This window comes from Accipiter gentilis, chromosome 18, assembly GCF_929443795.1.
Source record: "Accipiter gentilis chromosome 18, bAccGen1.1, whole genome shotgun sequence".
NCBI lineage: Eukaryota > Metazoa > Chordata > Aves > Accipitriformes > Accipitridae > Astur > Astur gentilis.
Genome location: NC_064897.1, coordinates 17,533,090 through 17,556,971, shown reverse-complemented (window position 1 = coordinate 17,556,971; position 23,882 = coordinate 17,533,090). Strand labels below are relative to the sequence as shown.

Here is a 23,882-nt window from a genome sequence, read left to right as displayed (position 1 = left end):
GAAAAAAGGAAGTCATAAAAAACCCTCTACATAATACCATTTTTCCTCTGTCATCTCCCTGCATCCTTCCCTTGGTGTACTCCTTATAGAAAATCTTCCTGAGAAATCTCCACATAGAAGCTAAATATCCTAAGTCTTGCTTACCCGTGCTAGACAAAAATATTTAAGGGTGCCCAGATGAATTGACTCAGTGAGAGCTTTTTCACCATCCTGCTTTCTTGAAACAAACACCAGAACCCTGATATCCCTGTTTCAAAATGCTAGACTAGCTATAGTATTTCATATAAGCCCTGAGTCAGATTGTATGCAGTCACCATCTTTGTTAACAAAACTGGTTTCTGTATGCAGCGGGCATATACAAGTCAGCAGTGCAAAAGTAGCAGGAGATACCTGAAAAATGAAAGCTGTTTTCTACAGCAGATGAAATCTATTTGTAATAATGACTAAGCTAGTTGCTATGGGTCATAAAAGTCATGTAGGAACATCGAGGAAGAACAGAACAGCTGAATTTGTAGTCTTCCTTTTTTATCTGATTGCAGGTGATTTACATTAATATTACAATTTTCAATCAAACAGAATTCAAAGACATTACAAACCTTCCCTACCTGATTGCATGACTAGCAGAAAATTGCTTCAATTATCATGCAAGAGCAGCTATAAAAACTGTGAAAGATAGTGGTATATGATACTTCAGGACAGCAAGTAAAGAACACTGATTACAGTTGAAACTGCAGGGGTGATGCTGGGATACAGAACTAAATTAACCTAGTTGGAGTTTGGCCAGGACATTGGGATTCACACCTTAGACTCTGCATGGGACTTTTAATTATTACAAGTAGTTAGAAAAAATTTCTCATCCAATAAACAGAATATGCAATAGCTCCATTCCCTTCCTTCATCCCACAGCCAGCGAGGCTGATTGCTCGCTGGCCAAGGGAAAGCAAGTAGATCCCCATAATGTACTTAATATTTTTTCCCTGGAGATCTTCCATGGTGTAGTGTCTATCCTTACCCTGCTTAATTTTCTTACCGCTGGGGTCTTTTGTTACTATGATTATAATAGCTCCTGAGCCTTCACTTACTAAAAAAACCTGTGCTCTATCAATGCAATCAACTGCGTCACTCAGGACAGAGGTAAAAAATCAGGATTGTTAAGGTTTTAGCCTATATTTCACTGCAGCATCAGTTTCGATCTTTAGCAGTGTGTTTTGTCTGTCATATGGGGGGTTCATCAGTCACTGCTACTGGACAACAGAGAATAGGCCTCCCCACAACACTTCCTCAGAAACAGGTTCAAGATGGGAGTAAACCTGGGAGGAATACAGGGTGGTAAGTGGAACCATAGGGCTGCAATGCTAACATTCAGGCTACTAAACAAACTCTGTCTTTACCCCTTTTTTCCATTGCTTATAAGTCACTGAAGTTTACCAGCTGAAGCTAAAATTTCCCAGGTTTGATCTCTTGCCCAAAGGTGAAGTAGGTTTGTCTTTTTTGGGGGAGAGATTTTTTTTCCCACTAAGTAAAAGTGATTCAGCCTTTTTTTTTTCCACCAAAGAACATGTAGAAACTATTCCCACTTCAGCAAGAGTATTTGCTATTGCTTTCTGAACAGCCCAACAGCCAAACCATCAGGGGGTTAAAAAGTTTATATTTAGCATAAAAACATCTAGCTGAAAAATGCCTTTGAGTGGTTCAGTGGAATCTGATTTTGATTTGACCGAGTTTTGACCCTCAGAAAATTCCACGCATAAGCACAATACATTCTGTATGGGTGTATTCACTGGGCTCAGAGCATGCATGGAGGAGGAAGGCAAGGTTATACGTGTGGTTAGCTTACGTCCTTATCCTAGAACAGTGTCTTTAGGGGCTTCAGTTATGCACTGTGAGCAGGAGCACTGAGCTTGGTGGTGCTTCTCACACATCTGTGACTGAAAGTGTGCACTCAGTGCTCAGTCTTAGGGCCCTCCTGTGTCTTTAGTAATAACCTAAATGCCTAATGAGGTTAAAGGGGGTTTCTGAGCATTTTGGGTTGGTCCAATGCCCTCTGCCTCATTGGCCAGGGTAGGAATCAGGTCCAGTGATGGTACCAGTCATCAATGGGTAGGTCCATGGTGATGATGAGGCAGGTCCAAGGTCAAGCTGGGGAGTCAGTCTGCATGTCAGAGTCCAGCCCAAGTGGGTTCATGGCCATGGAAAGGCGAAGGCTGCGCCAGAGCTGGAGATTAGCACTCTTACAGTGTTGCTGGGCCAGTGACTGACTGCGCCGGGCTGGGCTGAAAAGGAACAACTGTGCAGGGGATATTTGAGGGGGCCCCCGGTGAGGCTGGTCAGGCTGTGAAGGTCTACTAGTGCACTAAGGGCCCTGACGAGTTTCTCCAGAGAGCCTGGGGAATCTTCATGTCTGGAGATACTCAAGAGTTGACTGGAGAAGGCCGAGATCAACTTTCTCTGTCTTTGAAAACAGCCCTGCTTTAAGCAGAGAGTTGGAATAGAGACCTCCAGCCATCCCTCGCTGCCTAGCTTATTCTGTGATTCTACAAAGCCTGCTGGTTTTTCTTCTACATTAGCACTGCATGCAGGATAACCTGTCACTATGAATGTTACTCACTCAGACTCTAAACTGTGTGAGACAGAAAACCAAATAGGTAGCATACACTAGAGATGATGTACAGCCTTACAGAGCAATGGGCCCGAATGCTGCAAACTCTTATGCACACACTTCACGTTCTACCACGGGCAGTCAGTGGAGGTCCTCAGAAAAATAGAGTTAAGCATATGTGAGAGTGTTTAGAGGACCATCACGTCAGGGAATATTTGCTGGCATTTAGAGTCCATTCATGCTCCAAGGGAAGTCAACTAGCTCTCTGGTCTACTGCCTCGGGCCCTGATCTGCCCTAAAGAAAGTCTGCATAGCACACTGTGCACTATGGCCTTGACTCAGCAGAGCAATTTGGGATATGTGTCTTGCTGAATCAGATCTTAGCGTCTAGCTGAAATTGCTTTATTGGGCACAGTCCGGTTCCCACTGAAATACTTGTGAGGCTTTTGGCACACACTTCAATGAAAACGTGATCAAATCTATGTTCACCTAGTCATCTCTTGAGCTGAGGATAAAAATTACTGCTCTGCTGGTTAAAATGAGAATGGATAGAACAGAGGCTACCAATAAAAATATTACAATGAGAGCTGTAAGGGAAAAGTCTTTTATTAATGTTTCCTGCAATGTGGATGGACATAGAACAGAAGCAGTTAAAATGGGTACATACTTTACATGTACATCTTTAGGTGTAGAAAAAAGAGTGTTCAATTATATAGTATCAGGAATAGAGCAAGGAAAGATTTTATAAGGTGTACAACCTAAAAGGACAGTTTTATGCCTCATTTTAATGGTGGTATTTCCTGATTGATGAATATGCAGATATGTCATTTTAATATGCTTTGCCAAAGTTGGTTATATAGCATTTATGTAAGAGACTGGTTTCTTCTGTGAATTTATTTTTTAAGTCTAACTGGTGACTACATGCATGTGTATAAAAGAAGAAAGTTTCTACCTTTAAATCCTTCATCCTTCGTAGTTCTGAAGTTCTGGTACTGTCTTTGGCTCATCAGATATGGAGCCCTTTTAGAAACTGTGGGAATGTTTCTAAATTTGATTGTTAAATCTACTGAACAGAAGAGCTGCCATTGGAGAGAATAAAATTCCTTCTAAAGCACTAGTAAGTATGCAAAAGTGCTCCGAGGCTTAGGAGGCAAAGTCTATTTACAGTTAGAAGACTTGGGCTCTTAAGTGCTTACAGCACTTTTGAAAATGAGACTTAAATGCTTCTAAGTAATTTGGGCACTACAGAAAATCATATCTAATTTCCCTGATTTTGCTCTGACATCAACACCAATCATAAAATGATTTGTTATCTAGATGACAGCAGAACTGGTTGTATGTGGAGCAAATCCAAGAGAAAGAAATATGATTCAGAAGTGAATTAAATAATTTAATGGTGTTTAAATATGGGAGGCAGTACACATCCTCGGTTTCAATGGAATTAAATGCATTGGTTCTGTAGTAATTATTTCCAAACTAGATGTTGCTCTCAACTAAATACTTGTCCCCTGGAAACCAGTGGAGCTGATGTACACGGTGCAATAGAACCCAGAGTTCATGTGGACTGGCCTGCACACTCCTGGAAATCATAAATTATTCCTCTGTAGCCACTGGAAGGAGACTAATGTAGCAACAAACAAACACTCTCATGGTTCAAACAGTCCCCCAGAATACCAAAACCTTGTTTGAATTCGGATCATTTTGGAAAATATTTGGGAAGAGAGGTTAACAACAGAATTCCTCAGTACTTCAATGGATCAGACATATGCTAATCTCACCCTGTCTGGAGCAACATGTCAGCTCTCTTAGAGTGCACTGTTGTCAGCCCCTGGTTTCACACAATTACTGCTGTGGCTGACAGGAAAAAAGAGTGTTTCCCTTTCTCCACGAGATCTCAGTGGCACAGCAATCTGTGGGTCAGAAAAAAATAGCTTCTTTCACGGAAGCTCTGCAGTCTGCTATGGCTGTATTGCAGACATGCTTTAAAGAGTCAGGATCTCAGGGCTGGCTGTCTCTGTTGCATCTTTATACTCTCAACTCTCCAAGAGTTCCTCTGGAAACTCTGCAATATTCAGCTGCCCCTGCCCCATTTCCCACATGCCCTTAGAAACTCCAGCGGAAAACTGGATCCTTGGGATCCAGGCTCCATGCCAGATGGGACTCTGGGATGCTGAGCAACAGGCAGCAAGGGCACAGGGGTGACTGCCAGCTGCTAGCTGCTCCAGAGAGCGGTGGAGGTGTCCATAGGCCGTGACACCCTCCTTGGCCCCTCACCTCCAACTGCAGCACCTCAAGCAGAGGCAGCGGGGCAGCTCCAGGAGTCACAGGACTGGTTCATGCAGTGTATGCAGCACAGGTGCCTGCTCTTAGGGAGGGAGGGATCAGAGCTTTGGCTGCATCAACCTAAAGTCCTGATTCATCACTGAGAGAGACCGCTCGCAGCCCAGGCTCCCTAAACATTTAAAATGCAGCTCAGTGAATGAGTATAGCGAACAACGATAAACTTAATCATAAATAAAATATAATAAAAACAAATAAAAAAAGCGAAACGTTGCGTTTTGTTCACAGTGACGATCCCAGCGGTTCCACAAGCAAGAAAGCCGGGTGTGAAACGGAGGATCCGAAGGAGGCCGGCAGACAGAGTGGCCAGGAAGGCAGGTCCGACACCCTGACGCTAAAAGCCCAGCATGCGGAGCTCCAAGAAGAGCAGGCAGCGGGGTGTTCCCCTCTGGTGCAGAAGGCGAGCCTCCACCACACGGGCTCCCCAGTGAGAGTGCAGCGCAGCAAAGGGACGGCCTCGTGTTCCCATGCAGCTGCCTCCGATTATGAGCTCTCCCTTGACCTAAAGAATAAACAGGTACAGAGGCTTCCTCCTCAGGCTGTGGGAGAAGGGGACGGGGTGGGTGGGACTGCATTGGCACTGTGGTGGGACGTCTTTCAGCAAATACTTTAGCCTTTTGTTCACCTGGAGCTTTTGCCCTGCCTGAGCAGGCGTGGCCCTTTGGCTACCTGGGGCTGATGGAGGAAGTAGCTTCCCCACCTCTGACTGCAACACCCCTTCACCTAAACCTGCTGGGCTCTGCTCTTTGTTGCCTGGGTTCTGTGGTCCAAAATGGACCCAGATACTCAGTTCTGGCTGTAGGCTTTAGAGACAGGTTGCAGGCAGCCAAGAGCTGCGGCATCCAGAGATACTGCCTTGCTCACAAGCATACAGTGCCTGTAGGGCTCGCAGCAGCTGATTGTCCCAAAAGACCTCCCTCATGGGAGAGGTCTCTAAGGGCCATCTTGCCCTTTTGGATCACGCTGGGCAGGCCCCCAGTGCATTTCCACATTAGCCTCTTCAAAGAGTGTCCTTCACAGTGCCTACCACGATGATTGTGTATTGCTACCATCACTGCCTTCAATCCAGCGATGGATGCGAAGAGGCAGGCAGGTTTACCAGGCTGAGAGAAAATGATTCAGTTCTTGAAGTTGCAAGCTTTGCCTCCTGTGCCTGAGGCTACAGCCTAGCTCCAGAGCACAAGTGTACCCATCTCTAGCTGCATCTCCTGATGGGCTCCCAGCAGGGGATAGCGGGACAGGGGCTAATAGCAGCTGGCCTCCTTACTCAAAAGCAATGAGGTAGAACGTGCCCCCCTCTCCCTATGTCTCTGCAGATTACAGCCCAGGAGAGCTGTTGTGCAAAACAAAACCTAAGGTATCCTTTCTGACTTTTCCCTGGGAGGCAGCTCAACCAGAGGCTGTTTGATATGCAGACCCTGCAGTGTGTGAGATGAGGAGGACAAGCAAACGTTAGTGAGTGTCCAGATCACCTTCAGTGGGAGAATTCAGTGGGAGCTGTGCTACTGCAGGTGAAGGGTCTCAGCTAATGAGGTTCCCAGAGAAGAAGCTGCTGCTTCTGGGCTATCTCTGCCACTTCCCTCAAGGCGTTGCTGGTGTCCCTAAACATACATGTCAGATCAATGGCCCAATAAATTCCTTAGCAGAAAAGAGACCTTGGCTCTTTAGCTCTGTCTTTCTTTAAATACTGCGTAGTCAGACAGAATTCTTGCTTCACACCAGGAAAAGAAACAAGAGAGACTAATTAACTGGCTTCACAACATAATGTGACATATCCTCAGGGTGGGCCAGATCTTGGCTGCTATATATGGGCTTAACCTCCTAGATGTCCTAGAGCTGCTCTGATTTGTCCTGGGGAGCATCTGTCCTGTGTTATTTTAGCTTTAAGGTCATGTTGTGCTATCACTGTTCTTGCAGCAGAGGCCAGAGCTGCCCTGGATCCATGTGAGACAGGGAGACATTAGCCACTCATTCATTAGATTCTGGTGCCTCACAGTACTGACCTTGCAGGGACCTAGCTCATCTCATAGGTGAAACCATTTTTCTCACAGCAAAGGGGGCTTACAGTATGTGTGCTCCTCCACCCTGATGGATGTCCTCAGTGGATTGCCTCCAGTTCTGGAAGGGGAGATTTTTGGGGAGTGAAGAGTATTAATTCTTACAATCTTGCACTCTAGTATGTGTTCTCGTAGGTATTCCTATCAATTTACTTGTCGGGTAGTTCTGTTGAATGGGAATGAGGGTGATAGGAACCTCACAGCATGGTCCCAGTAGTTCCCTAGTCATAGCACAAATTGTAATACATTAATGGAACTTACAGTAAGAAAAACAGGTGGAAGGAGACATTTTTAGTTTCACAGTGCAGTGGAAGTCACATTTACCTTTTGGGAGAGGACTGAGCACTGGTAAGAAGGGACGGTAGCATACAGCCTCCTCTGCAGGGCTTAGAGGTGCAGGTCATCTACCAGGTCTACCATCTGCAGGTCATTGCCCCTCAGCATCATACTACAGGGTTGGTGAGTGGGGTCATGGCTGTCCTTGCCCTCTATCCCGTGAAATAGAGCATGCTGACAGTGTGCAGAGCAGAAGTACACTATGCTGGGAGGTTGGAAAGGAAACCCAAGTGCTAAAGTTCCCCTATGTTTAGACTCCATTGTAACGTTGGGAAAATGAAGGGGATCACAGGAGAGAGGAAGATGCTTTTAGTTGTACATACTCTTCCGCTGTGCTGAAGGGCAGCAGATGTCCTATGGATAAAGGAAAACGTCCCATTAACACATGTCTCTTATAGCAATGTCCTTCCACTGTGAAAGGTTGGTGGGAGAGAGAGGCATTAAGAATGGGTGTTAGAGAACGTATGCTCTGTATGTCTTTTTTTTTATTTTTTACAGTGCATGCATTGAATTGAGTGACTCAGATTCTGTTACTGAGCCTGATTCTCTTTTTGCTAACATGATGGCATATCGCCATGATCAGTGGCAACCTGGGTGGAAAACCAGTGCTAACTGAGAATAAGATCAGGCCCGTTCTCCTGGCAGATTTATGAATTTATGCCTATGGGCAACAAAGCCATGGGGTGTGCACCTCAAATGTTTGGCCATATCCAGGCCTGGCACTTTGGCTTGCCTTAGGCTGACCTTGTTAAAGCTCCTTCATGTGCAATCCCTCATGGCAATGGATATTTCCTAGCATTTCTAATTCAGCCACAAGGCCTGAATTGCTCAGACTGAGTGTTCATATTGAGGCCCAGAAATGTATTAAGCTAATTATTCTTTGAAATCCCCACCAACCCCCCTCCTGCTTTTCCCTTCTTTTGGCGCAGGCTGTCGGATCATTCCCCAGAGAAGAGTAGCTTTAAGTAGGCAATTACTTGTGATTCATAGGGTTTATTAGGAGTGAGAGAAGGCCAATCATGTCTGGCCTTTCTCGCCTCTCAGATGGGAAGAGAAGGTTCCTCCAGTGAGCCAGACATACATCTCCATTACCTGTGACTGCTGTGGTGCTAATGGATGCCCTTTCCTCCTCTTGAGAGGGAGAAAACAGGCCACAGCTGCGTGAAATCCTTAATTCCTCTGAAGTGTCAGTTAGCTTGACCTGATAGCAAATGTGAATGTCTCAGACATCAGTAAACAGTAAATGACTGGGCTACACCAAGGAGAGAGACACAGAGATCCACTCCTACCATGCAAGGGTGGGGACAGCACTTCTCTATGGGGGTGCTGCTTCTGGCTTTGCCAGTCATCTAAAGCATCCTTTGGACCAGTCCTCGGTCCTTGTTACCCCAGATGCCAGACACTGTAGGACCCCCCTTGCTTTGGGCAGGGCTGGATGGCAGTGGACCACATGCAGAACCTGTCCTTGCACACCTGGTATGAGCTGGAGAACAGACTAGGTTGGGAGTCCTCTCACTTTACATCTTGTACTGCTCCTGAATGCCTTAGCCCTTTGGGAAGACTCAGATAATGGACTGCAAAAAGCTGGTGATGTTTTATCAAGGTACTGACAGCTTGCACCATTCCTTTAAACTTTTAGAAGGATCTCTCCTCTTAGTAGTTGTTAAAGTCAGCCTTTTCGGGAACTGTCCTTGCGTGAGATAAACTGGCCTTTTACTTCAGATGAGCAATGACATCGTGTCTTGCCCTCTAATAAGATCAGAGCATATGAATTTCATGTTTTCAGAATTGCTGTCACCTCCTTGGAAACCTCAGATAATTGTAAGGCTCTTGCTTCTGCCTTATTTTGCATTTTACTATTATTCTGTCCCTCAGATAGCTGTGTCTGTCCCTCCCATGTGTTCCTCTTTCCCTCCCAACACAATTAGCTCTACATTTTCATTAACCAGACCATTATATTAAGTGCTCATGGTCAGTTGTCAGTAATAACTGTCTGGGTTGGGCCTGTGCAGGTTATTAGTTTAATTTGCATTTATCTGCATGAGCCTTCCTCCTGAAGGGAAAGGCCAAGGGATAGCTCAGTCTCTTTCCAGGGAGGCCAACTTTGAAGAGATATGGCAGGAGTGCTGGTTTTATGGTGGGATTTAAGATGGTCTTTTTGGAAAGAAGGACAAAGAACCCCAGCAAAACTCTTCTGCCTGCTACCCAGAATCTCTTTTTGTCCCTATATTCCTCTTTCCTGCCATATCAGACTCTGGGGGTAAGCAGAGACCTTGTTTATCCAAAAAGCCTACTGACAGGTCTTGGGGTGAATGAACCTGAATCCATGATTATTGTGTGGGTGATTTTTAGCATCAGTTCTGCAGACCCTTTCTGGGAGGGCAGCAGGGCAAGTATTAGGCCAATGTTTTTTTATCAGGGGTAAGCAGAACTCTGAGGCAGCTGCCTCTACAACTGCAGTGGCCAACCCTATTGCTAAGCAAATTGCTAGTATCTCAGTGCTGGGCATTGATGCTTGCTTTGGACAGATGTGAATCCAAGGGCAAGGCAAACAGAAAACAGAAGCCCACCTTACGTTTGAGCACAAGGCAAAGGGTCCTTACTTCATTTCCAGAGAGGGAAGGTCCTTACTTCATTTCCAGAGAGGGAAATATGAAAGGATGTGCCCCCCTCCCCCTGCTCCCTTGCAGAAATGGCAGCCTCCCATCCAGTACAGCAGGATCCCTGGACCTGTTGCTGCCTGGGGTGCCAGTGGGCAAGGCGTTCCGTACTTAGTCCAGCTGCCAGGATACCAGTGCAGGGACAGAATGGCTGGGGTCATGTTGTTCCTCTCTTCCTGTCATCTCCCCAGGTCATATTGTCTTCCCCAGCTTCCAGAGTAATTAGTATTGGAAAGATGCCAGAGGTGATTTAGACTTCTCACAGCTGTCATTCCAGGCTTTCAGTTGTACCTAGATCAGTTACTGATGGTTTTATCTGCAACTTACGTAGTGTTACAAAAAGGAAGAGAAGAAGGAAGCAGATGACATGACATGACTCTGTGAGCTGAGGCTCATGCCTCAGTCTTGCTTTGAATACAAAACCAGTTTGCACTTAAACTCAGATCTTCTGTGAGCTCAGTCCTTCATCCTGTTAGTACTGGGCCAGCAAGGCATGGTGAGGGGCAAAGTTGTGTCTGTCTGGGGATAAGGATGCAGTCAGTAAAACTCACCCTTTGGATCTGCTAATAAGATCATACTCACCACATGAATGATGTAGTGAATCCTCTGTTAATTCAGGACTGATTTTACCAGCTCTCCCAGTCCTGCACTTCACCTTTTTTTGGCTTTCCCACATGTGCAAACACACATATAAACACTACAGTCTGCACTTGCACTCTGCTCTGTGAAATGCTGACAATGTAGAGTTTAGCTCATAGTTCAGCCAAAACCTCAGTGAAAGTAGTTCAAGTTCTTCCTTTTTTCTTCAATCCCATCATCCACCATCATCTTCACACTATCCCACTTGTCCTCCATCAGTCACTCACTGGAACCAGGTGTTCTAACATTCTCCTGTAGCATGTTAGTCAAGGCCCAGCTGCAGAGGAAGAGTGAGGGGATTACCAGGAAGTATAAATACTGGACTACAGAAGAGAAATTACCATACATACTTGCTTTGTTGAAGCCTGTTGAGATGCCGCTTAGCTGTGTGTTTATGTATTTACAAGTGTGTTTGTTTTTACCAGCTCAGGAAGGAGTAAATCCTCCTTCTACTTGTTCTTAATATCTTGTCTCAACATTTAAAATCAGAGTTTTTTCTGATTCTTATTTCTTTCAAAACTGAGAGTCTTTCTTGTCTTGGGTAGTTTTCATTTCACTGCTGGCTGACACCTGAAAAACAGATATCAGGAAGGAGGACACTTTGGGATTCAGAGTGCTTTTTAAAAGACACTGAACAAACCCAGCCTCCACTAACTTCTGTGGAACCTGATATTTCTCACTAGCTCCTATGATCCAACCAGCATTTTCTGCATTTAAAAATTAACTTTTCTTTCCTTTTTCTGAATTGTTTCTCCTTTCCCTGAGAGTATTTCCTAAGGTGACCAAGGAGGGAAGGAGCATTAGTAACACTCTGAGACAAGGGATGATGCTTGACATTACCAGAGCACTGCTAAGCAGGAAGACATATTGCTGGAACACTGTATTTGCCGTGATGAGCTTGCCCTAAAGGCCATCAGAAGTGGGTCTGCAAGGGAAGGGCACCCCCAGTTTGTATGGCTGGCACTCTAGGAAGAGGCATGATCATGTTACAGCTGTGATGAAGCTCACAGTACTGATGCTTCAGCCAGCCGTGCCCAAAGGCTGTTGAAAACAACTTCTGTTTAAAATCAGGGGCACGGCAGTGCAGCAAAAAGCTAATTCAGTTTTAGAAGTTCCTCTGACAGTCATTACAGACTAATCAATGTAGAAACTGGAGTAACAGAAAACCATCAGAAGTCAATTAGCAAAAGATAACGTCTCCTGTTTCTGTGTCTTTCAGATCGAAATGTTAGAGCACAAATATGGCGGTCACCTGGTATCTCGCAGGGCAGCCTGCACCATCCAGACTGCTTTCCGGCAGTACCAACTCAGCAAGAACTTCGAGAAGATCCGCAACTCACTGCTGGAGAGCCGCATGCCGCGCCGCATCTCTCTGAGGAAAGTCCGGGTCCAGAACTCAGAGAGCTTCTCCGCTGAGAAAGCCCTGGTGGAGGGATACAACTTTGTGGGCATCCCATTGGTGAGGTCCCCATCTTTGCCAGCCACCATCAGTGGGGCTCTGACCGAGCTGGAAGACTCCTTCACGGAACAAGTTCAGTCCCTGGCCAAGTCTATTGATGATGCCCTCAGCACCTGGAGCCTGAAGACCATGTGCTCACTGCAAGATGGGGGCTCATACCAGATAAGGGAGACCTTCAGTGCTAGCTCAATGCAGCCAAACCAAGACTTAGAAGCTGAGCTGCAGGACAAGGAGAAGGAGGAAGGGCTCCTGCCAGATACCCTACCCAAGAGCAGCAGCACTCTCATGATGGCTTTTCGAGATGTCACAGTCCAGATTGACAATAAGAACATCTCTGTTTCATCGTCTACCTCGGTGTCCATGGCAAACTGCCTTAGCAGCAATGCCCAGGCTGGGCTCTCTCAAGCTACCAAGGCTGAAGAAAGCCCAGGAGAAGGAGAGGGAGAAGCCAGTGAACCACCGGCTGCCCCAGAGAGCTTACCTGAGTCCAGAGCTTTCCAGAACAGCCACACTTCTACCGAGGTGAACGTCAGTACTAATGGCATGGGAGACAGCAGTGCTGAGCCTGGGCAGATGGCAGTGCAGAAGCTCCAGTTTGATGCTAGCAATGAGACAGGGCAGAGCAAAGGCTCTGAGTCTGAGAATGCAGACAACTCAGAGCAGCTGAGCAGCAGCAGCACCTCCACTTCAGCCAAGTCAGCCTCTGAGGTGTCCTCGAAAGAAGCACTGCAGGCCATGATTCTCAGCCTCCCAAGGTACCACTGCGAGAACCCAGCTAGCTGCAAGTCCCCCACACTTTCCACAGACACCATGAGGAAGCGCCTCTACCGCATTGGGCTGAACCTCTTTAATATGTAAGTGACTTCCTCTTTTGTGTTTCCCAGCCTATTTCATACCTCACAGGAACAGAGGATGGCAGGCTCTTGGTCTAGATCCATCTCTGGCGAAGTTCTTTCTTATTCAAGGGCATCTGGGTATGCAATGCAGACCACAGGCTGGCTGCCCAGAAGCTTTTTCCCTAAAGTCCCCCAAGCTCTGTCCTGATCTTCTGTGCAACAGAGGAACAAGCCCAGCGCCCCATGACTGTGCCCACACTCCCCTGAATTCTAAACCTTCAGTCCCAGTTGCTGTCCATTTGGCATTCACCAGCTGACCCTGCGAACTAGGATCCTGCTCTACTCTGTTGCAAAGGAACAAGCGTAGCTGGGATTGTAAACCCAGCCCTGGTTACTTAACATGGGGCATTTCCAAGTAAAGAGAGAGGTATAGTTGAGCTTAGCTAGCCCCGTATGAGTGCTCTGGCTGTCATTTTCCTTCTGGTATTTGGGTGGATATTCACCTGACAGACCAGGTTTAGTCATCTCAGTCTCTCACACATCTGAGTGATATCCTATGAAAAGGCTGTAGGTGTGAAAGCAAAAGCAGAGCAGCCCAGAGATTACCATCAGAAGAGGTTAACTCAAGGGGTGACACATAGTCTATTTTGGATTGGCAGAAAGCAGCTGAGCTCCTATAAGGAGCTTTAGATTTGCTCATTGCCTTTCGATGAGAGTTTTCTCATCAAAACAAGCCATGAGAAATACTGGGTTTTGCTCCATCATAACACTCTCATCTTATGCTGTCTTGGTTTCCATTTGAGTCCCCTGATGAAGATGCTGGGGATATAATGCACCCATACTAGATGAATGTTTTGCCACACATTGGCATAGGCCTGGTGAGAGCAAGGACTAAAGATTATGCAGTCCTAGGCAGAAGTTTTGCATAGACAAGGGGGCAATGCACATGCTTTAGATATGTGTAGTATGGAGGCTGTGGACTCCAGGAGCAGGAACCTGGAAGAGGGCTTTTCAGGGCTGGGCTCAGAGCACATCCAGAACTGAAGTGATGTTAGAGCAGAGAGATTTGGGACTCTTACAGAACTGAGGAGGCCATTTTACTAGCTTTGAGATCAGGCTGTGAACAGGTGAGTCCATGTGTACATATCAAAGTCAGGCTCTGGGCACACACAGATTTGCCTGATGAACACAGGCAGGCTGGAATGGGAGAAGGTAGGCACCAGACACAGGTGGGGGGTGATTATGATAGAGATAGCTCCAGGTCCACACGGGTATTCTGGTGTTTGTGTTGGGATAGGTGTACTTCTGGAGGGGGACGTGGGGCTCACATCTCTGCTACTAAGTGTTTCAGTATTCTCAGCCATGCTTGGCAAGAGTCCCTCCACCCATTGTGGTTTCCTTTGGTTCCTGCACAGTTGACATGAGCACTGATGTGAAGATAAAGCAGGAGGGAAAATGCTTTTTTGCAGTCTCTCCTCCTCCCCCAATCTGCCTGGCACACATTCATATGACATATTAGCAGTGCCAGGTCTGTTTTGGGGAAGCAGCTCTGCTGTCAGTCAGTGACCTGGCTTCACTGCATCTTGCAGTTCCCTGTGGGATAGAAGACTTTCTGTGGAGCTCCGAAAGACAACTTTCTAGCCAGGCCTCCCCTGCTCCCTTGAAACTAGCCGCTGAAATAATGTGTGGTAACCTGTAAGGCTCAGTTTTCTTGACAAAACGTTGGAGGACAGGGAGGGAGGGAGGGAACTGATGTGTTAGCTCTGGGGTTGCTCTGGGGAGTGAAGCCTTTTTTTATGCTCTGAGTGGGACCTAAGGGACACCTGGCTCCCCTTGTGACACCATAGCGCACCTCCATCCAAGGGGCTGGGAAGGCTATTCGGCTTTCTGGAGTTATTTGGTTGTTGGTTTCCCTGCCAATTTCTATCAAGGAGCCAGTTTACCATTGTAGGATTTACAATGTGGGCACCAATCCATAGGGCATGGAGCTGAGGCCATGTGTGCATGTGCATGCATCCTTTTTGCTGACCGCTCCCCTGGACCAAGAGCTGAAAGCCTGCAGTTGCTAGCAGCACCTGCCATAGTCTATCTGCCCTTGCACTGTGTTTTCAGAAAGCAGCCCTCTGGCTTGGAGCAGGCCCCTGGGAACACACTGATGCTGCGCTGTTGTGGCACTTTCCCCATCCCCACTCCACAGTGAGGGGGTGGAATCCCTGGAACGGAGAATGCTTCATTATGCAGCGCTGCTGTAATAACTCAGTGTGTGTGGGCAGCTGGCTGCGTGGGCAGAGGGAAAGCCAGCAGGACGTGAGGAATCCCGCAGCATTTGCTGGCCATGCTTAACACCCCTGCAACGCTAAAGAAAATAGCAGGGACCAGGCTCAGGAGAGATGGAAGCGAAGTTGTCTGCTGCACATCTGGGTAAAAGCTGTATGCTGCAGTACATGGGATGTGCAGGCGTTCAGTGGCAGAGATGCTGTACTGCTAATCAGGGTGAAGAACAAATTGAATCTCAGGAAAAACTGATGAAAGTCTGCTGTTCATGGAAGAATAGTGTGTGCAAGTATATTTGCGTTATAGTCTAGGCAGTGCAGGAGGGCTGTCACAGCTGGACTGTTTTATCCTACATCCTCTTGCATTGTGTGCGCCATCTCTACTGGAATCTGAACTTCCATGCCAGTGCGTAAGCTGCATTTTTCTGACCATATGCAGCTCCCAGCTCCTCTGGAGTGAATCCAAAGTCAATGCAGTGGCTTTGGAGTCACACCAGTGTAGCTGAGATCGTCCTCGTGCTGTGAACATCATACTGTCCCTTGCCAAATACCAAAGTGTGCAGGTGGAGGTTCATTTTATGAATCTCTGTTGCTTAGCTTGAGTTTGGTCCTGACCATATGACCTTTGCACTTAGCAGAGAACTTTGCCTGTTCTCTTCAAAGGTGAACCAGGAGATCTGTGTGATAATACAGAAGGTGCACTGTTGCTTTTCCCTGAAGAAGACCTGTGTTTTTCAATATCAGATCTCGCAGCTTTCCAGTTCATAAATATCATGGGCTGACTTGTTCTCCCAGCCACTCTCTCCAGGGATGCCACACTGTCCAGGATATTTTCTTTGTGACATTACAGAGTAAGCAGAACTATTTCAAGCCCATCTACTTTTTGTATACCCACGAGGACCCTGTAAGGAGCAGGCCGTTCTCCTGAACGCTGATCCCCTTATAGCTAGACATATGTTGCTCACCCACATCCTTCACCACCTGACAGTGTCACAGTCTGTGCCTGTGCATATCATGCATTCACGTGCTCTGCAATCTCATCCTCTTTTCCTCGCCCCAGGAAACTGCCTGAGCAAATTCACTCCTTGAGCTTTGACAAAGATCTCTGAATTTGGGTTAATGGTGGAAGCATGGCATCCTTTCATGAAGAAGCTACCCTCTTACCTCTCCCCACTCACCAGCTCAGAGAACCAAAGGAATGTGGAAATCTTCCTGGCACTGCACTAATTCCTTTCAGCAAGAGTGCATTATGACAGACACCCTTCAGTGGGGCAGACTGAAATACAGAAAGAAAACCTCCTGCACAATACACATATACACACTCATTCCTGTCACCACATGGGCTCACAGCCGCTCCCAGGATACATAGAAGCATGTGTGCTTATACGAGGCATGAGGAGAAAGCCAAAATACACAGACACATGGGCTCTGATGAGCATGTGTGGTGCAAGAGAAATCTGCATGTACAGGACATGGACAGACACAAAAGTGTGCTTGTTGAGACATGCGCTATCCCCAAGAGCTGCGTATGTGGGCACAGACACTGGCACACTAACAAGCAGAAAATCACTCCCACAACCAGGCAGTCAGGCCCACTCAGCACCAGACCTGTTCTCAGAGAGGCACTCACAGCCACAGAGGGAGAAAAACCCTCCGTCTGGGAGCTGCACGCAGCTCTCCCAGCTCTGACAAGGCATTCTCCAGGTGTGTGCTCTCATCCACCCACACACAGAGATTTCTGCCTGAGGGGTAAATCAGCAGAGGAGGAAAGAACAACACAGCTAAGGGTGGGGAAAGCAGAGGAAGAGATAGGCAAATCTGAGCACGGGATATCTGTTCAGGCAGCTGGCATTAGGCTCAGGTGAGGAAGGTAGAAAGTGTCACTCAACACTGAGCACTAAAAATGTGTGAAAAAGAGAACTATTTTTTTTCACAGAAAAAGTGCCCACCTTTGGTTATCCCCCTTTGTGTCTTGAGCCTCATTTGCCTGTAGACTGTGGTAGCAATGTCTCCGAAGTCTCTTCACAGCCATGTTTTTTCCCTTTGCCTTTGTCTGCCCTACAGAGGGTGCAACCCCAGCTCCCCTAAAGCAAAGGGCCACGTGCCCAGCTCTCACGGCTGGTCCTTGGGGACAGCTCTCTGTGGGTTGCATTTGGAGCAGCTGAACGTACTAATATTTCCTGTGCTGTCTGTGTGGGACACACAGTCTAATCGTGTCCTCACAGGGACCCTAAACAAACCAGGCTGGGGCAGGGAGGATACAAAAGCCTTTGACCCTGGAGCAGAGGGATGGCGGAAGAGAGTCACTGGTGAGGCTGTTATGGTGCAGCAGGGTCCTTTGCGGCAGTGGGATGGCACTTGTGATCGCCAGGTGACAGCAGGTGCTGCAAGTGACACGGCAGGTCCCATGCCATCCTTTTGTCCTCAGTGGCAACTGGGGGGGACTCCTCCAAGTTGCTTTTCCTGGCCTTCACCAGTCCCATCCCTGCCACACACATGAACTCGCAGGAGCCCATGCACATACCGAGGGCTGCATTGCTGCAAGCCGTGAGGTGGGACAGAGGCAATAATGCCTCAGAGAGATCATGCAAACTCACCGTGTCTCTGTCCTTCCCTTTCAGAAACCCAGACAAAGGGATCCAGTTCCTGATCTCCCGAGGCTTCATCCCGGACACCCCCATTGGGGTGGCACACTTCCTGCTCCAGCGGAAGGGCCTCAGCCGCCAGATGATCGGGGAGTTCCTGGGCAACAGCAAGAAGCAGTTCAACAGGGACGTCCTGGAGTAAGTGTGGAAGCCTCTTGCCCTCCTCCCTGCTCTGTAAAATGGTTGCCAGCCCCCTCTGCCCCTGACTGCACCAGCAAGCACCCCGTCCTCCATGCCTCTCCATCCGCGCTCTGCAGGAACTTCACCATTCCCACTCCCTATCTGGCACCTCTCAGTACACTTCCCAGCAATGTGTTTCCCCCTTAATGTCAGCAGCCCTTTCATTTCAGTCTCTCCTCAGAGGGCATGTGATCCTCTAGCAGGACCTCAGCACCATTGGATGGTAGAACTAGTGATGCTGGGAGGTTTTGTGGCTGGGAAACTCTGTGACTGGGGTCTTGCCCCATCCAGATAAAGCACCTCTGATGCTTTCTGGGAAGTACTGAAAGAAGCAGAGGAGGAAAAATAGCTGTTCCTTGCTGCAAGACCATCAGGGAGCAGTGAATCCTGTCTCCACACCTGGTTCTCTTTCTGTCCAGTTTTGAGATGGGTGGCCTTTTCAGTTTGTCCAACTGCACTATGAGGATAATAAGAGGCGAGTTGGTCCTGTTTGTGGTAATGAAGAGGCCTGCATGAGGAAGCATGCTACTAAAGGTTTATCATTACCACTGCAGTCACAGAGCACTGAGGAACATCCCCACTCCAAAAACTTCAATGGGCTGAGCTGCCCCTTTTCTGAACAAGATCTCAGGTTTCCTCCCTGCTTCTGTTCAGTGGCTGCCTTTGCTGGATTGCTTCCTTGAATTCTCTCACCATGACCCTCTCCTGGTCACACAAGCTATGTATCTCTCAGCAAACACCCCTTTTCTCTTTCAAGTCTTGCAGTTTGGGCTGCAAAATCCTGTGAATGTACCTATACTACCTCAGTGCCTGCCTGTTGCTCTGCCTTCCACATTGTAACCATTGCTAACTTGTCAGCCCCCAGCATCTCAGGAGCAGGGTCTGGAGTGTTGGGAAGAAAAGCATCTTACCCGTTGTTCTGAGCGTTGTCCAAGATGACAGGCTTTCTGCAAAGATAGGCCTGGGGAACTGAGATGAGCCTTTGTTTCCTGCTTGGTCCTGATCTACTTCAGATGAAGGAAAAGGAGAAAGCGCAGCTCTCTGTATGATAAAAAGGGGACATCAGGAACAGGGGACACCACCTCTCCCACCCTGAGAATTGCTAGAGTGAAAGCAGAGCGAGTTTGCACCAAAGCGTGAATGTGAGGGCTGCCATGCAGGATGATGTGACCTGTGTAGTCGGGGGCAACAAGCTCATGCAGAGACCCATTTTAAGGGATGACCAGCGCTCAGCTGGGTCTTTATTTTATTAGGCAGAAGCACAGTTCTTAGTGAGAGCTGCCTTTCCATTAGGCAGGAAGTCCTTTGCACTGGATCCTTTATTATATTCTCCCATTCTCCAAAATGTTCTCTATATCCCTTGAATTTTGCAGTGCTTTCTCTTGAACCAAGCCAAACAGAAACCCTAAATCCAATACACACACCACTTCTACTACAGGGAAAGACTGGAGGATGCCAGTTCAAGTGACAAATCTGGGCCCAGATTTCAAAAATCATTCCTGCTGCACTTGCTGCTGCTTACTGCTGCAGGTACCTGCCCTTTGGCCCAGCTCTTTTTTTAATATACTGTATGGGTATTGATTTGGCCAGCAACAAGACACATGTTCTCTCCAGTCTCTTCATGCTGAGAGATACAATTAAAAGTAATTGCCTCTTTTTCTTCAGCAAGCGATGTGTGGGCTGCTTCCCCTGACAGATACTCTTGCTGAAGTCCAAACCTAGCCTCTACACAGACAGGGAAATATTGCAATAGCAATAGGCTGGCACTTCCTTATAGTCCTAAATTTGGCATCATCCCTGCAAATGAGCATGTTCTTCTGCCTCACATGTGACTACAAACTCTGTGTCAGCAGCTCCTGGGAACAGGCCCTATTGCAAAGCTTAGTGTCTGCCTCCCAGCTTCAATGCCCAGGAGCTGCTATGTTGTGGTTGCCTGTCTTGTCTCTGCATGTTGCAGGAGGGACATAAAAGCAGGTGGCCTTACTCCATCATGCTGATTACTCTCAGTTTCCACTGCACCTCTCAGTGTAGTGCTCCAAATGTTCAATGAAGGAGTGACCCTGCCATCCTATTCACAGACATGTAAAGCAAGGCTCAAGATGGGAACTGAGCTGTTGAAGCTATGTGTACATGGACATATCTTAGACATGGACTGTGTGTACATGGACATATATCAAGCAACTGAGTCTAAATTCCAGGTTCAAACCTGTGTCTGATCTCTCCAGGCAACAGATGATGTTGTTGCACTAACAATCTGTGCTGCCATCCCCTCTTCACAATAAATTGCTGATTCGTCTTCCTTAAAGGCAAAGATAAAAGTAAACATAAAATATACACAAAATGTTCTGAAACAGGAACGAAAAAACACACGCATTCAGCTGGTTGTATCTGTGCAGTTTGCAGGTACTTTCACTCTCCTCTTGTGTCAGTTCTGCGCTTGGGGATAGCAATGGTTAGTGGGTTTTGCAAGCAAATTTTCATCAGCTGCTTGTGAGAGCTGGCTGGGCAATGACTGCACACCCAGCAGTGTGACATACATGGAAACAAGGCATTGCCAGGAGAAATTGTGGCCCAGGATTATCATCCTGGGTATTTTTCCTCTCCATGCTGCAGGAAGAAGACGGCTGTCAGTGTAGTACAGTATGCTGGCTTTTCCAGTGCACTATAGCTCAAGGGCTGGTCACACCTTCTGAGCTGTTTGTGTGGGAGCAAGAGGCAGCTCAAAGACCTTTTGGCATTTTAGAGCTGTCTAAGGCCTAGTCTGGTTCTCATTCCCGATCCAACACCAATCAAAATAGCTCGGGAACATAGGCACAGGTTCAGAGAACGGACTCTGCAAGGGCTATCTCGCAGTTCCCACATCTACACACACCTAGCAAGCCAGTGTTAGGGTACATGGTATTCCCTGGAGAGCAGGTGGCAGACAGGATAGCTCCTACAGTAGCTTCTGCACAATTTGCCCAATGCCACAGTCATTTTTGTGACCCAAGTGCGCAGAAGAATAATAGGCACTTCTAGTTCTGGCAAGCTCAAATGCCCGGGCAGGATGGCCATGAGCAGGCAGTAGTTGTTGGACAGACTCTGACCACCTGCAGTGAGCAAGACGGTATGCAGGCGGAGATGTGTCTGCTCTTTCACATCCCAGACCTGGCCCTGGAGCCTTCCTGGCCCATCCTCTCCCTCCTGAAAGCAATTTCAATTATTGATGCCACTTGCTGTGTTAGTTTAGCTTTTGCTTGATGTTAAAACTTGTGTTAGAATTGTGTATTGTAAGCATTGTTTCTATTGCAGCCAGGTTGAATTAACCCAACTGCATGAATAAGTAATAGGACAGCTTTTAAAACATCTGCAAAAGTGTCAGCCTCCCTTGTGCATTTGGAGGTGGGGCAGAGCTGCCCAGGTTACACGCTAGTCAGAGGAACAAGGGAGAGAGTAGGGGATTTTCAACAGTATTTGACTATAATTGGCACACATCCTTTGGTAACACTAAACTGCTCAGGCCTGTCTGTTTAGGGAGATGCAGTACGTCGTTTTCTCTTGCAGAAAAGGCTTCAATCTTTAAAAGTAGGATTTATCTTACCTATTGTTAGCCACCACCAAGTTTAGTGTCTTCTATAAATTTATGAATTCCTTTAGTCAATGGAGAGACACAGGCCTCTCAAGAGTATTGTTTTTCTCAATGTGCTAGGCTGGACATCTAGCTTTTAGGCCTTTTATGGTACATGGAATAAATCCCATCTGTAACCAGTTTTGAGCATCCCATAGTAACAACCACTCAAAGTGATCCAGCACCCCACAGTAAGATCCAGCCTCTTCTACTGGGAATCTGCTTCCACAACCTGCCCTGCAGCCAGCTTGAGGAGTTACTGGGGACCTACCCCAGAGTTTCAATGTTTACCAGTCCAGGGAATACAGCTGTAAAGAGGTAGCCTGGGCCATTAAAACACCGATCTGGTGCTGAGCAGTTTTGTAGAAAAATAATTTTGTTACTTTGAAAAAGTCAGGCCCAAGGCATTAACACATATTTTTATAGGAGACACATAGACACATCATCATTCTTGCATCCTTTCTTCATTCCTTTCTTTTGTATTACATGCTCAGATGTATTGTTTATTTCTTTTTGTGCACTCTTCATTCTGTGTTTATTTGTTGCTTTTGTTCTCCTTCATTCATATGTCCCTTCCTTTTAGTTAATTCTTCCCCTCTACCTGTTTCTGACTCAGGAATTGCTTCCATTTACAGTTCATTCATGAAAAAGATAATGTGAGTGATGCCATGAATGGAGTTGGCTGTGCTGCTGGTACTGGATAGTTTGTGTTCAGGTCACAGGACTTGGAAGTGCAGAAGTGGCTGTCTGGGTGCATTTGCTGCCAGAGGAGAAAGGGGCAGGGATTCAAGCAGAGGAGACATTGTGCTGAGTCAGGGGCTGGTTGGTGTTAGACTGTAAGTTGTTGTTAGACACACTGTCCCTGTGGGTGAGCAGCTCTTCTGTCTGTCAAGTGTGTATTGTCTTCTCTTTCTCTCATGGGAAGTCAGGGAGAGAAAAGCTGCTCTTAGGAGTGTAAGTGCAGAGCAGGGAGCCCAGTGAAGAGACTGTCTCTCAAAGAAGTGTCCTCTTGGACTAGCAGAGTGAACTTGACAGGTTAGCCCAAACTAGCCTCCTTTTGCCTTCTCACTGAGGACATTACAGAAGATCAATAGGGGTCTTGCATTACAGGAGGGTTTAAGCAGCACAGTGCTGCAGCTTGTGCTGTGGAGCAACAGATAATGATGTGATGGAAACAGGAGAGAGGGAAGAATGTGTTAGGCAGTTCTGACCACCTGCTGCAAGCAGAGCTGTGGCACAGATCAAACTTGTGAACAAGAGCCGCTTCTCCATGCCAGGCTTGCAAAGACCGAAGGTGCAGCTTGAACCTACCTAGGTGCCCAGGGAAACAGTGGTTTCCTTTGTCCCTTGGGGGACAAGGGTTCCCAGTGTCCCTTGAAGGGGAAGATGAAGGCTGGACAAAACCCTCTCCTGCATGGGCAACATGCCTAGAGTGGGAACAGCTCTCCACCTTGCAAGGCAGCTCTGGTGCAAGGCATGGTACACTAGGCAATTTCTTGCTTAGGAAGGAGTGGATGCCCAAGTGAGTAGCCATGTGACCTGCCAACGACCCTGGGAGGACAAGTAGGCATGATTCAGCCCCAGAAAAAAACAGGCAACACATGTAGTGCAGCATCCCCCAGAAAGGGAAGACTGGCGTGGGCCATGGTCTGCATTCTAGAGACTACCCTCGCACAAGGAGAGCATAGAGGGCAGGACTGGGCCACATGCCTGTGCCCACTGGTGCAAGGAATCGGTGAGTCCTGCTCACTCTTGTTTCTGTGAGCCTCAGTTAACGTGCAGGGCAGCCTCCTCCCAGGGAGCTGAGCTCTTCCTCTGCAGTCCACCCTAAGCCTTGTTCATCTTCAGAAAGCTTATAGTGTTAGGGAAGCTGAGATGAAGGATGTTTTTTATTAATATCTTTGTGCCTTGTGGTTTTAAACTTTCCACGTGGCTGCCTCCCCCCTTGCTCCCTCCCTGAGCATGGGCTGCAGGTTCATTACCGATGCTTCTAGTTGCAGCCCAGCTCCTGCTGCATTGTCACCTGAGTGGAAAAGCTGGAAAATAGGTCATTATGCTTGGGTGAACAGATCCCAGCCCCACACGATACAGCTGCTTCTTGTCTTCACTGAACCCTTTCACCACAAGGCTTTTTTGCCATGCTTAGCCCTGTGCTAAATCCTCACAGCTCTGATGCCATTATGTCCACCCCCTTTTGGGGGGATCTATGCCCTGCAGCCTAGGAGGCAATATGGCCACCACAGAGGTAATA

At 47.3% G+C, this 23,882-nt stretch overlaps 1 protein-coding gene across 4 annotated transcripts in view; it reads left to right on the top strand.

The window, feature by feature from the left end:
- Positions 1–23,882, top strand: part of IQSEC3 (IQ motif and Sec7 domain ArfGEF 3) — a 106,323-nt gene that overhangs the window by 63,037 nt on the left and 19,404 nt on the right. For all 4 annotated transcript variants that reach the window (XM_049822636.1, XM_049822640.1, XM_049822638.1 and 1 more), the window contains exons 3-5: positions 5,168–5,456; positions 11,851–12,944; positions 17,821–17,982. In XM_049822636.1, coding sequence (XP_049678593.1) covers positions 5,168–5,456; positions 11,851–12,944; positions 17,821–17,982 — 1,545 coding nt within the window. The remainder of the gene's footprint in view (positions 1–5,167; positions 5,457–11,850; positions 12,945–17,820; positions 17,983–23,882) is intronic.